Source organism: Bidens hawaiensis, unplaced genomic scaffold (assembly GCF_021521415.1).
Source record: "Bidens hawaiensis isolate Kalapana, Puna unplaced genomic scaffold, B.hawaiensis_p1.1 tig00018436_1, whole genome shotgun sequence".
NCBI classification, from domain to species: Eukaryota; Viridiplantae; Streptophyta; class Magnoliopsida; order Asterales; family Asteraceae; genus Bidens; species Bidens hawaiensis.
Genome location: NW_027492787.1, coordinates 20,404 through 35,197, shown reverse-complemented (window position 1 = coordinate 35,197; position 14,794 = coordinate 20,404). Strand labels below are relative to the sequence as shown.

General features: G+C 34.7%; 1 protein-coding gene across 1 annotated transcript; it reads left to right on the top strand.

The window, feature by feature from the left end:
* The first annotated feature begins 2,434 nt into the window (after positions 1-2,434).
* On the top strand, positions 2,435-13,482 carry LOC143556106 (TMV resistance protein N-like). Its single transcript, XM_077045524.1, has 7 exons — positions 2,435-3,373; positions 4,055-4,732; positions 5,746-6,258; positions 10,148-11,225; positions 11,328-11,597; positions 11,755-12,738; positions 12,927-13,482. The coding sequence occupies exons 1-7, from the start codon at positions 2,871-2,873 to the stop codon at positions 13,479-13,481; spliced, it is 4,581 nt and encodes a 1,526-aa protein (XP_076901639.1). The 5' UTR covers positions 2,435-2,870; the 3' UTR covers position 13,482.
* Positions 13,483-14,794: the final 1,312 nt, after the last annotated feature.

Here is a 14,794-nt window from a genome sequence, read left to right as displayed (position 1 = left end):
TTCGTGCATATAAAGAGAGAGAAAAAGGAGTATAGAGTCGTGAGTTGGGTGTTAGGTTTGACATGTGGATTATTATTAGGTTAACCAACACATCAAGCTAGTATTATATTGTAATCATTAGAAGGTGTAGTTGTTAGGAGGTGATTGGAGGAAAATGGAGGTGAGGGGTGAGGTGGTGGGGTGATGTGGCCTGTCCAAGGAAAGGGTTGGGTTGGTAAATAGGTGTTTAAACAATAATCTTAAGTTTTCGCTTTAACGTCTAACGAAATTTATCTAATCAAATGAATCCCGTTTCTAATAAGTTTTGTCAGGTTTGATCCGATATTGAATTCCAGATAATACAAGCCTAAGAAACTAATTTTTGGAAATAGTTAATTTCGGCCTCATACGGTGTCCTACACCGACTTTTGTTCGCTTATTTTCTAAATTTCGCGATTCGAATCTTCTAAAAATAACTTTATATATTATTACAAATATTTTCATAAAAATTTTAATTTTTCTAGTTGTTCTAGACACGTTTGGACTTTTATCAATTTTTTAAGTTGTCGCTAGCGGTCATTTCGCGTAGCGTTGGCTACGCGACAAAATTGGACTTTTTCAAACTTAATTAAATATATCTCAAATATTTTTGGAGTTTTTGGACTAAAATAACAATATTTTATTTGTTATAATATTCTATTCATGTAAACACAATTATATTAATCGCGGTTTAGACTAATTTTTAGCCAGGCGTCACAATTTTTCCATTAAAAAAATTGTTTTTATAATAAAGAGTAAACTGGGGTTTTCGTCCCTGTGGTTTGTCCAACTTTACGGTTTTAGTCCAACAGTTTCAAATTTGCGATTTTTTTCCCTGTGGTTTCATTTCACTTGAAACTAAATCCGAATTCATTAACCCTGTTAAGTCGAGTCGTTGAACCATTAGCGTGCCTTTCAAGTGAGGGGCAGGTTTGTCATTTTTTCCCCAAATAAACCCCAGTCCTAATTCGCAGTCCTAATTTTGCGGAAAAAAAAGACAAAATTGCCCCTCACATGAGGGACACACGGATAAGTTAAACGACCAGACTTAACGGAGTTAATGAATTCGGGTTTAATTGCAAGTGAAATGAAACCATAGGAACGAAAATTGCAAATTTGAAACCATTGGACTGAAACCTTATATTTGGACAACCCATATGGATGAAAACCACAATTCACTCTAAAATAAATGAAAGCTTTCATACAAATACATAAATCTTCCAATGTCTCCTAAGTGACTTTTGAAATGGACAAATTCTCCCACGAACGTTTAGCATACAAAATTTATAACAACTCAACCATATGCCAAGACCATTTGTCCATGATGGATGGTCCATTCAGAAACTTACAGTTTTGTTTTCATCCAACAAATTATTGGACATACGTCTCCACCCTATTAAGGAGCCCAAAGTCAGTTCCAGTGTCACTAGAATAAGTTTAATCGGAGTTTGTTTAAGTCGATTACCGATAAAATAAAAATCATTTTAAGTTATTTAGACAAAAATTGACTTTGTGTTTGATCCTCACTACAATAATAATGAAAATATAAATAACTAGGGTTTTACTCGGCGCGTTGCGCCGGGCAGAATGGTAAAAATTCAAGTGTCATCGGTCCCAACGTTGAGGCGATAAGTCGACTCGAATTCAATCAGTTTCGGTGTCGTACGTTAGGATATCGGAACTAAAGCCTAAACATAAAACAAAAAAACATATATAATTGAGGTGGACTAATGGGTGGTATCGGTCAATAAAACCCAGTCGTTGGGAAGGCCCCTGCATGTTGTTGATCACGGGCGTTGAGACGATGAGTGTACGCAAATTCGACTGGTTTCCGTCACGTTCATTACGGTACAGAGCTAAAACAAAAACAAAAAAACATTGCCATTCGGTTGGTTTTCGTTACGTGCATTATGATACCAGATTTAAAATAAAATGCGGTAAGTCTACGTGAACTCGGTCATTTTCCGTGACGTTCGTTAGGATACTGGAAAAAAATGCCATTTAGTAAGTTTTCTTTACGGTACCAGAATGAATAATGGATACTATATATATCGAGGTGCACGAATCAGTGGTGTCCATCGGTAAACTTGGGCGTTGGTAAAACTCGAGCGTTGTCGGTCCCGGACGTTGAGGTGATGAGTCTAGACGGAATCAGTCGGTTTCTATCATGTTTGTTATGTTACTAGAAGTCAATCAAACAAAAACCACAAAACTGCCGTTTGATCGGCTTCCGCTATTTTACTACGATACTAGAACTAAAAACAATAAAAGAAAGCAAAAATGAAAACTGGAAAAATGAAAAAAACAATTAACAAGTACGGTGCCCTCAGCGGCACAAAACTTGTCAATTGTTATATATAATAATAGGTTTAGATTGGATATAAACTAATACCACCAAATTGTTTGCAACTTCGTGACAACCCACTTTTTTTTGACTTACCAACTCCTTTAACCAATTTAGATAAACGGATAACACGGATCGTTTTTGGTTACATGGTTTTAAGTATGTTTTGTTAAAATTAATGTCTTTGACATGAATATCAACTCAATTTGACATGCCAACTTGTTTGACCGGTTTAGGTACATGTAGGGGTCATCAATGATCAACTCAAACTGTTAACCCACAAATCCTACACGTATTATATCTAGTTACATTTTATACTTTCATTTTTTTATGCTATAAAACTCATCACTCAATTGAACAACACACTAATAAAATAATCAACACAATAAAACATCAACTTGTCATATAAAATATAGCCTTGTTGGAGATGCAAGTCCATCACTTCCTTCTGAGTTATGACTTTTTGAGTTTTACCTGTTCAATTATCTTGAGACCTTAATCAAAATCCATGTCTTCTCCGTCATCATCTTCACCCGCACCAACACGATCATGGACATATGAAGCGTTCTTAAGCTTTAGATGCGAAGACACAGGACACACTTTTGTTGATCATCTTTACACGGCTCTTATTCAGAAAGGAATACATGCATTCAAAGACAACAACATGCTCCCTCCAGAGAAAGAGAAACCGATCTCTCCAGAGCTTCTGCAAGCCATTGAAGAATCGAGGTTTGCGGTAGTTATACTCTCAAAAAACTATGCCAGCTCTTGTAGGTGTTTGGAAGAGTTGAGCAAAATCATGGAGTGCCAGGATCAGATGGGACAGAAGGTGTTACCAGTGTTCTACCATGTAGATCCATCTGATGTACGAAGACAAAAAAGAGACTTCGCAACAGCTTTCGAGCAACACGAACAGAATAATTTCAAGGGAGTGAATGATATGAACAATTGGAGGAAAGCTTTAACAGCAACTGCTAATTTATCTGGCTGGCATATCTCCGCAGAAAGCGGGTTAGTATTTAAAATCTAGTTTATTACTATTACAAGCTAGGCTAGCTAGATGCATTATGTCGGGTAACAAATCAAACAAATATGGCTGCGGTTATGCAATACCGTTACAAACGGTTGTAATTTGGAAGCAAACGGTCACAACAGTTCATTAGGCAATTACCAGCCATAATTATGCATATATATGACAAGATAATGTACGGTGTTTTTCACCAAGATTAATCAATTCTACGATTAACTCGCCCTTTTGTTCTTTACATTCGATATATATATTATTCTTGTGATGGTGTTTATGTGTTCTTGATATCCATCAAGTTTGTATACATATAAATTTTAGAATAAGCAAAAGCCACCCCCCCCCCACACACACACCCCACCACACACACACACACACAAAAGTTAAAGTGTATATATATATAAGAGGTTGGGGTGTCTTAGAAGTTAGATCTGTGATTAATAGTTAAGACATACGAGTATACTTAGTAAATTCTAAATAAACGTGTTTACATTTATTTTCTACAGCGTATATGCATTGTTTGACTCATCAAGTAGTTTAGTTTGTTCTAAATAATGGATCATTAATATCCTGCATATAAGTTTGAGGGCAGTAGCTATATTAGTGTTCTTGCAGATTTATAGTCTCATTTGTAAGTAACTTGCTAACAATTGTTTTTATATATACAGGGGTGAATCTGCTCATATCGACAAAATTGTTAATGAGATCTTGCACAACATACAACGCAATGTTGGGGATTTTAATCTAATTGGTATAGATTCTCGTGTGGATGCATTAAATTCTTTAATGAGCATAGAAGCAATGCAGGAGGTGCGCATGATAGGTATATATGGAAATAGAGGGATAGGAAAGACAACTATTGCTCAAACTTTGTTTAGAAAAATTGCATATAAGTTTGAGGGCAGTAGCTTCATTAACAATGTTAGAGAAAATAGCTCTACTACCAAAGGTATATGTTTGTTACAAGAAAAGATTCTTAAAGATATTCTAGTACTTCAGCAAGGGTTTATGATTCAGGGTCCTGATCACGGAGCCGGGATGATAGAACACAGATTCAGGAATAAAAGGGTTCTTCTTGTCCTAGATGACGTGGATGATTTCAGCCAATTAGAGTACTTAGCCGCAGAACCTGGGTGGTTTGGTCCTGGAAGTAGAATTATTATAACAACTAGAGATGAGCATTTGTTATCAGATGTTGAATATTACAAGTACACGCCTGCTGCTTTACTTATGGATGAAGCTGTTGAGCTCTTCAGTAGGCATGCTTTTCGAAAGAACAGCCCTCCAGATGAGTTCATGGGCCTTTCAAATCGCGCAATATGCTTGACTGGACTTGAAAGTTTTAGGTTCTTTCTTTAACGGAAGAAAGAAAGTAAGTGTGTGGGAAAGTGCTTTAGCTAGACTAGAAAAAACAAATAGTGAGATATCCGACTCACTGAAATTTAGTTTTGATCATTGAGATGAACTGTTGAGTAAAAAGATATTCCTAGCTATTGCATTTTCTTCTAAGGAAAATATGCTAATATATAGCAAGGAGAAAATGAGTATTAGGTTGTTATGTATCTAATTTAGATATAAAATCCATTATAATAAAACTACATTTTTTAATTAAAATGAACAAACTCCCTTTTATATATATATATATATATAGTTGTGGGGAATTCTCTAAATGGTTCCACCACCTACTTCTACTTCTTTTATTCTTTTTTCTTCTATTAACAAAGAACAACATTTACCCGTTGATACCTCGGACACATGAGCAATTTACAATAATACATTTTGTTTCGGCTGTTGTACTCTATGAGATACAAATTCTTAATGTGGAGACTTCAAATTTTTTTTAAGTGAACCATGTTGAACACAGGATCCACTGTCACAACCATCAACGCTTATCAATTCGTTTATTGCAATTAAGAACAAAGTTGAAGACCTTTTTTGAAATTCTCATTGAAGACAACGGTTCGGGTCATCATGTTCATAAAGAAGTGTATTTCCCAAGAATAATCTTGGTTATATTTATTTATTTATTGTTTGTTTATTATATAGTGTTGTACTAATCTGTTTTCCATGAATAACGAGAGTATCATTACTATTATTTGTGACTTATTAATTTATATGATGTTTTGGGTTAATAAAACTATATCCATTTCCATATTATCATTTGACCCATTCTAAACGTACCTTTCCTAATACTATTAAACTCATCATCCAATTTGCCACTACACCAATAATAAAATAATTAACAAAAGACTGCATCAATTTGTAATACAAAATGTACCCATACCAGAGATGCAAAGCCATCACTTCCATTTGGTGTTGACTTTTTACGATTTGTCTATGCAATTATCTTGAGACCTTGAATGGCATCTAAATCTATGTCTTCTCCATCTTCATCTTCCTCTATACCAACACGATCGTGGAGACATGATGTGTTCTTAAGCTTCAGAGGTGAAGACACCCGACACAATTTTGTTGATCATCTTTATAATGCTCTTGTTCAGAAAGGAATACATGTATTCAAAGACGACAAGATGCTCCCTTTGGGGAAATCGATATCTTTAGAACTTCTGCAAGCCATAGAGGATTCCAAGATTGCGGTTGTTATTCTTTCAGAAAACTATGCCAACTCTTCATGGTGTTTAGATGAGTTGGTTAAAATCATGGAATGTCAAGATAGCGTGGGGCGGAAGGTCCTACCAGTGTTCTACCATGTAGATCCATCTGATGTACAAGGACAGAAAAGAGAATATGCAAAGGCGTTTGAGCAACACGAGGAGAAGTTTAAGGGAATGAAGGATAAAGTGAACAAATGGAGAGAAGCTTTAACCTCAACTGCTAATTTATCTGGCTGGCATATCTCGACAGACAACGGGTTAGTATTTATCTCAGTTCATTGATAAATTCATGAGTTAGTTTGTATTCATATATATCATACAAGAAGCAACCCCCGGCCCTTCCCCGCCCCGCCAACACCACAAATGGTTTTAAAAAAGAGTATAAGATTATTTGAGTTTCGATTAGTGTATAGTGAGTAATTTCTTAATAAATGTGTGTTAGTTTATTCTAGGGTGTTTATGTTTTGTTTGATTTAGTCAAAACAATTTAGATGAGTTGTCCTAATAGTGGGTCCTAATCTCCTTACTATTAGTAGTCAATTACATTCGTTTATTGGTTATTTCTAGGTTGGAAAGTGTAATTTGTTAATTAATATAGAGATAATAATATTGAACCAGAATTCGTTTACTCAATGTAAAACGATTTCATCCTCATGAGCACATATTAAGTGCAATTTGTCTTTTAAGAAGTAAAATGTCTGTAGTCTACATATTATATCTCTAGATCTCCGTAGAATAGGAGGTGGACTAAAGTTATGCAGTCTATAATAAAAAGGTTGTTTGTATTTTAATTTATGCAGATTGCTAAAATAAACTGAAATTTAAATAATATGATTTTTTAAACTTAAAAGAGTTTTTCAACATTGAAGTTTAAATCATAGTTATACAACACTAAAATAATATATATTAAACCACAATAACATTTGTTTTAAATCATTCATTCCATACTTTGCATTAACTACTCACTAATTTCATCACGTAACCAAGTCACCTCATATGGCATGCTCGTTCGGCTTACACTTCGCTAGTTTAGGGTTAATGATTCAATCTTCTCAAGGAAAAATCAAACCTAGGTCTTTTCAATATGAATTCACAAATGCTATATACATTGATTTCAACTTTCAAATACACGAAAACCTAATGACTAATGCCAATCTCATCACGAGAAAATTGTAGCAAATAAAAAATTCGAAGGCTATTAATTTTACTCACAGTCAACGTATGGAGACTGTAGGCAGTGGCGGAGAACAGCGCGGACGAGAGGTAAAAAAGCAGGGTACAGTAGGTTTATGCCAGAGTGTTGGATTTCGATAGGTGGAGTAGGAGCTATGGAGGGGCGACGACCTGTGGAGAAGCGAGGGATGGTGGCTAGGGTTTAGAGTCTGTGCTAGAGAACGATGATTTATGAAGTTAGAAAGAGGTTAGAAGAGGTAAAAAGAGGTTGGACCACATATGCACCAAGAAGGGTCCATGCAGATGTTTTTTAATGAAACGTCTACGAGAAAATAAACACTCTATGCAAGCTCATGTCTGTGCGTGGTTTGCACGGTGTAGACAAAATAGTTCCCACGAAGTTTTTTTTCCAGTTTACAAACACCACCTTAATATTTGTCAAGTAGAGATAATTCTCTTCTACTTGAACCACGAAATATCCCTAACTATTACGAGCCTTACATTAATATGCATCTCTGTCCATACCATACATATTGTTTGTTGTAAACAAAATATGCCAACACATGCATGTTGCATCCGAGAATCACTTGGCAGCCTCAAAACACATCCTTGAATACTTAAAATGCACCATTGATCACAAGCTCCTCATTCGTTACAACTCCAGCTCCCATCTTCTAGCCTTTACTAATGCACAATGGCAAGGGACTTCATCTCTTCATGCCTTCTTGAATGCTGATTGCCTGATGATCGTCGATCCACTAGGGTATTTTCCATATATATGGGTTCTAACCTCGTTTCTTGGATCGCACGAAAACAGAAAACAATTTTTCGATCATCTATAGAAGTAGAACACAAAGCTCTCGCCGAAACAGTGGTTGAATAAACATAATTAGAAACATTATTAAAAGAACTCATGGCTTACACAAAAGATTTTCCAACCCTTTCTTTAGTGTGATAATCTTGGTACAACTTATCTTGTTGCAAATCCAGTATTTTATGCAAGAACAACGCATATTGGAGTTGACTATATCACTTTATTAGAGAACAAGTTTTAAGAGGAAAACTATATAGGTACACTTCATGTCCACAGAAGATTAAATTGCAAATATCTTAAAAAAAACTCTTTCAACACATAGAATTGCAGTTTGCTCCAAGCTACAGGTCATTCTTTGGCTTAAGCATGCAGGGGTATACTAGACACACTATAATTAGGAATATGATAGAGGTAGTATTATATATATATGGGTAAATTATATAACCACATCTCTTGTAACAATACAATATACACAATTACACATTTATTACACACACTTAAGAGTTTAACTTTGTTAAAATAGCAAATTATGAAATGCAAACAATGACTCAATCAATATAAGAATTGGACACTCGTAACCAACTGACTTCCCATGAGATATTCGTAAAGAATAGTTCTACCAAGTCTATGACTCCACAAACTGGCTAATTCAAATAATTATAGTTTGAAACACTTCTCAACACTCCCTCATAATTCAAGGTGTTGTAACTCTCGTGAAAATATCAGTCAATTGTTCCAAGCCCAACGCTTTTGTGAGGATCTACTATATATTTGTTCTTTTATGTACCATGTAAGACATTAATTCAATTTGCTTGCTTTCAACCAAGTTTTGGATGTAGTGAAACATGATATCAGTGTGTTTGCTTCTCCCATGGTACGTTTGGTTCTTGGTTAAAGATATGGCTGATGTGTTGTCATAATAAATTGTTGTGGATCTCTTGGCTGCTCTTGAAATAGTTCATGCAGTAACTTTGGAAGCCATGGAGCTTGACATGCAGCTACAATATACTTGGCTAAGTAGTGGACAGCACCCCTACCTGTTGTTTCTTTCTTTTTTTCCAAAAGGGCATTTGCCCGGCAAACATTTATAACACTAAAAAAAACTTTTACAACGCATACCCCCTTAACCTGTATATATCTCCAAAACATGATTTGGACACCAAAAATAGGCTCATTTTCCAATTTTAAAAAAATACAGGCTGAAGTGCACGCTCTTCTGTTCATCAACCGAACTAGTCCTATCGCTATTGGTATATCCAATCAAAGCAAGTTGATCCACTTAGCTCAAATCTAATTGCACCAAATGGGGTGGCGGTGCAGCTTGTTGTCCGCTTACCCACATCTCTATTTTAATTGGATCATTTTATTTAATATATGAGGATTATTATTATTAAAAAAAAAATTGCACCAGCAATGTATCTTAGAACTCTTTTGGCATCGAAGGTTTTTGCATAAAATTGGAATCAACAAGTTTAAGGTTGTTTTAAGTAAAATATCTGGATATTGAGGATTGTCATAGCGTGTTAAGGAACACATACTGGGTATTCTTTTAAGATGTTAAAGTGGATAAGTACAAGCAAGAAGAAAAAGTTATGCAATTCAAGTGAATCATAGGAGACTGATGATGAATACTAATAGCGATCATAGTATATTTTATATTTAAGAAATAAAAGATATCGATACATTTTGTATCTATAGTTGGGTTAAGAAATAGAAGATATCAATACTATGATCGCTATTGAATATGATGAAAGCTATTACTGAATTATATAAGTCCAAAGCCTAGTTAAAAATTGATTGTATTCATTATGTATTTATGTCACTAATGTGATACAATTTAACTTTAGGTAGTTATAGTGGGTTGGCCGGTTACTGTGAGAAAAAATCAAGCGCAAGGGTGTGCTCCTCTTTTGGTGTCATTTTACAAAGTATATATAGGATCAATCTTTGAAAACAAATATATAAATGATTAGTATGTATTAATAATTTCCTAGTTCTATACATACTCAAATTTCTTTCATGTTGATTTACATATTTTCCACACACACGCATTCTTATTCGGAAACTCACATCGATCTTTCATCAACCACACTTAACAAATTTTTGAATCTATCACTTCACAACATAATTAATTTCCTTACAATGCTCTTTATACACAGGGGTGAATCTGCATTTATCAACAACATTGTTAATGAGATCTTACTCAATATACAACCTAGTCATAAGGATAATAATCTAGTAGGTATAGAGTCTCGTGTGGAAGCATTAAATTCATTATTGAGCATAGAAGCAACACAAGAGGCACGTATGATAGGGATAATCGGAATGGGGGGAATCGGAAAGACTACTATCGCACAAACTTTGTTTAACAGAATTGCATATAAGTTTGAGGGTTGTAGCTTCATTAAAAATGTTAGAGAAAATAGTTCTACTGCCAAAGATATATGTTTGCTACAAGAACAAATTCTTAAAGATATTCTAGTATTGCAGCAAGAGTTGATGATTCATGATCTCGAGCATGGAGCCAATATGATACAACTCAGATTAAAGAATAAAAGGGTTCTTCTCATCCTTGATGATGTAGATGCTTCCAGTCAATTAGAATACCTAGTTGGGGCACGCAAATGGTTTGGTCGAGGAAGTAGAATCATTGTAACCACTAGAGATGAGCATTTGTTATCATATGCCGATGACATATACAAGCCTGCACTTTTACTTACGGATCAAGCTATTGAGCTCCTTAGTAGGCATGCTTTTCTAAAGAACAGCCCTCCACATGAGTTAAGGGACCTATCAAATCGTGCAATATTCTATACTGGTCGTCTTCCCCTTGCTTTGAAAGTTTTAGGCTCTTTCTTTCGAGGAAGAAATAAAATAAGTGACTGGGAAAGTGCTTTAGCTAGACTTGACAAAACAAAATATACTAAGGTTACCGACACACTGAAGTTTAGTTTTGATAATCTACATGTTCTCGAGCAAAAGATATTCCTAGATATTGCATGTTTCTTCAAGGGGAAAGATATAAAAGACGTGACTAGAAAACTTGATAGCTTTGGTTTTCACCCAGTGATAGGGATCGAGGTTCTCATCGAAAAATCTCTAATAACTGTTACATATGGAAAGATAGATATGCATGACCTCATTCAAGAATTAGGTCAAAAAATAGCTCTTAAGGATTACTTGAATAGCAGACTATGGAAACATCAAGAAATTACTAATGTTATCAAGAAAGAGGAGGTAGTAAATCTATTCCTTTATAAAAGCTACTATTTAGAAGCAAAAAATAAACAAATAAAAAAAAGGTTTCAAGAATTAGTACGAGTTTTTTTTTGGTTCCAGGAACTAAAGAGGATTGAAGCAATAGTCGAACGACACCAAGACGAGAATCAGGATTTTAGTGCTGATGTTTTTAAAGCCATGAAGAATCTTCGTTTTCTTGATGTTTGCCATAATTTCACTTCTTGTGAACCTACATTTCTTCCTGATGAGTTGCGATGGCTTTGTTGGTTTCAATATCCATTTCCTTCCCTGCCGCTAGAAAACATGGAGAAGCTTGCGGGTTTGGAATTGTCCTATGGAAAAATAAAGCATTTATGGGATGATCAAAAGGTATTAAATTTGTAAATACATTGAGTTTGTTAGAAACATAGAATGTCATGAATCATGCTTAGACATTTACTTAGATAAATTTTGCATTGATTTTTATTTGTGCTCATCTTATACATAGCTTGGATTATAATTTATTAATTTATGTTTTTGTAATCAGGTTATGCTGAACCTAAAATATATCAGATTCTGCTATTTATCATCTTTGGAAAGGTTTCCAGACGTCTCAGGGGCCCCAAACATCGAGAGGTTACTTTTGTCAAATTGTCAAAACTTGGTGGAGGTTCATGAGTCTATTGGATCTCACAAGAGGCTTGTTCGCTTGGAGATGCTTAATTGCTCAAAACTTAGCAGTGTCCCATCCAAACTGGACATGGAATCATTAGAAACTTTGATTCTCATCAATTGCTATAGTCTAGAAAGATTCCCAAAATTCTCTTCAAGTATGGCTAAACTGTCACATATAAATCTTCATGGTTGTCACGGGATAAAGGAACTATCCTCGTCAATTAGACATCTATCTAAACTAAGATTTTTAAATCTCGAAGCATGTACGGGTCTTATAGAAATTCCAAATTCTAAATATGAGTTAAAGCATCTCAGAAAGCTTTGTCTTCATGATTGTCGTGGCTTGCAGAAATTGCCTGAGGAATTTGGAAGCATGGACAAATTACAAGAGCTTCAGCTTGGATCCAATGACTACTTTAATCCATTTGAAGGACAGGTAGAAACTATTAATTTTCATGTGTTGACAAATTTGTGCTCATTGAGAAAACTGGATCTCGGTTGGAGACAAATCGGAGAAGAAGATTTCCCAAAAAATTTTTATGGATTAGCCTCCCTTGAAGAATTAAATATAAGTCATAACTCAAAATTAACTCAATTACCAGCAAGCATCTCCCACCTTTCGGGTCTTAAACACCTTGATTTGGATGAGTGTACCCGACTTCAAATTTTGCATGCACTTCCATCAGGAGTAGAAGTAGTGAAGGCAAGTCGTTGCAGCTCACTAGAAAAAATAGATGATTTATCAAATGAGCATGAGTGCTTGTATATGATATGGCTCCTTGATTGCCAGAAACTTCTATCTAATCAAGAGAATAAAAGATACCTTGATATGATGTCGAACGAAACTTTCATTAAGGTACTTACTTAATTTATATCTCATTTAGTTATAAAGCAAACTAAAAGGAGAGATGCAATAATGTGCATCTTGAGACTGAAAACACAATATGCATATGCACAAATCTTAAAATATTACCAAATTCGGTGCATTTGTGTTTGTAGGTGGTTAACTAACCATTAATGTTTGATGTTTTGTTTTGAATACAGAGATGGGCCTATGTAGATCATGCTTTATCTATTGCTATCCCTGGAAGCAAGATTCCAAGTTGGTTCAGGGAACAACATGGGAACGAAATAGCATTAAAGTTGCATCCCAATTGGCAATCCCATATCATGGGGTTTGCAATATGTGGTGTGTTTAAACAGCCGACGATGCATCCTTATCATCGTGTCCAATTTAGATATGAAAGGGATGCAATATTGTGTGATCCCAAATCGCCAGGTGATTCTAATAACGCTCCCACAACATCTGATAATGAAAATTTGTGGATTGGCTTTATACCATTCAGTAGCTTTATGCAAACGTGTGATGATAATCATCTTCAACATGATGATTGGTCTAATATTATGGAAGGCAATCTTATCGTGACCGTTGGATTAAGCTATCATAAAGCTGTAAGATGTGGGGCACGTGTTGTCTACAAAGAAGACTTAGAGTCAATCCAACAAACGAATTCATGCATCTCTTATTACTGGAATTGGGACCTTGTTTATATGTTTCATAATACTATCTTGGCTTGTGACCCCTTACCTTTTAAATAGTAATGCCTTGTATGTTAGTGTATAAAACCTGATAATATCAATAATTAGTCTGAATTTTGTGACCACTGTAATATCGATATACATGGCATGGTTGGTGACATTGTTGCTAGTTTATTATGTTATGAAATTGTACCTAACACATACGAATAATATCAACTCGATTAAAGACGATATAATATAAGGAGCACAAAAACTATATGTGGTTCCTTAACGTGTCACAAGACTATGTCCACCACCGAAATCTACAATTACATTTATTATATTTGTTAAAGAGGATGAGGGTTATGTTCCCTAATTTGATGTGACATGTCTTTGATGAACTGAGTTCCAAGCTCTAATGTCTCTTGATATTTCATTAGATCCATCTTTGTTTTTTCATGTTTAGGAAAATTCAAATAGTCATATATATAAATGAGGTATAAACATTAAGCATGTAAACAATCACACAAATACATGATGTTGAATTAAAGTTTGAGTAAATGATGCAAAAATATGAATAAATTTGATAGAGTATAGATGCTACCTCCAAAATAAAATGAGAAAAAGGAGTGTGTAAACTCACATGTAAGTAAGCACGTAGATATTAGATGCGAAGCGGCTTAAGCAAGTGAACTTGACAAGTTTGGTACGATGACTGACCCTAGATTATAAATAAGCTAGGTTTAATATGAGGTTTGAGTGAAACATAAAAACAAATAGAGAACTCGAGAATTTGGTTCAAGGCTTAAGAATTGTGGTGATAAAAGTTAAGATTTTTTTTACAAATATATGTGACACTATAATTCATAGTTTTTAGTTGTTTTGGATCTAAATGTCTATGTTTTGGCTTTTACACAAAGGCTTTGGTCATAACAAGTTTTAGGGGAAAATCTTTTTAAAATGTTTGGTTTGCTTTAGAATAACGCACTGATTTTTGAAAGGAAGAATGTAGGTCTCGATACGGTTCAATTTTGCCAGACACGAACTTGGGTTGAGTCAGGTTTGTCTCCAACAAGTTTTAAATGCTAAAATTATATTAACCATGAAGAAAAAGTCAGATTCTTATTTGTGATTATAAAAAGTCAAACTTGAACTTAAACCAATTAACGAATCGAAAGATGAGAATAATAATGTACATCACCACTTCTATAAGTTGAATTTGACAACACGGTTATGATCATATTATGATAATGTGCAAAAAACAATAACTTAAATTACACGAGGACTGAATTAATGAGTGAAGACTTTAAAATTCAAACCTTGATAAGGAGCACCAAATTGATAGCCAGAGAGAAATTGAGTGTGAATTGAAGTGAGACAAAGGAATAGCAGAA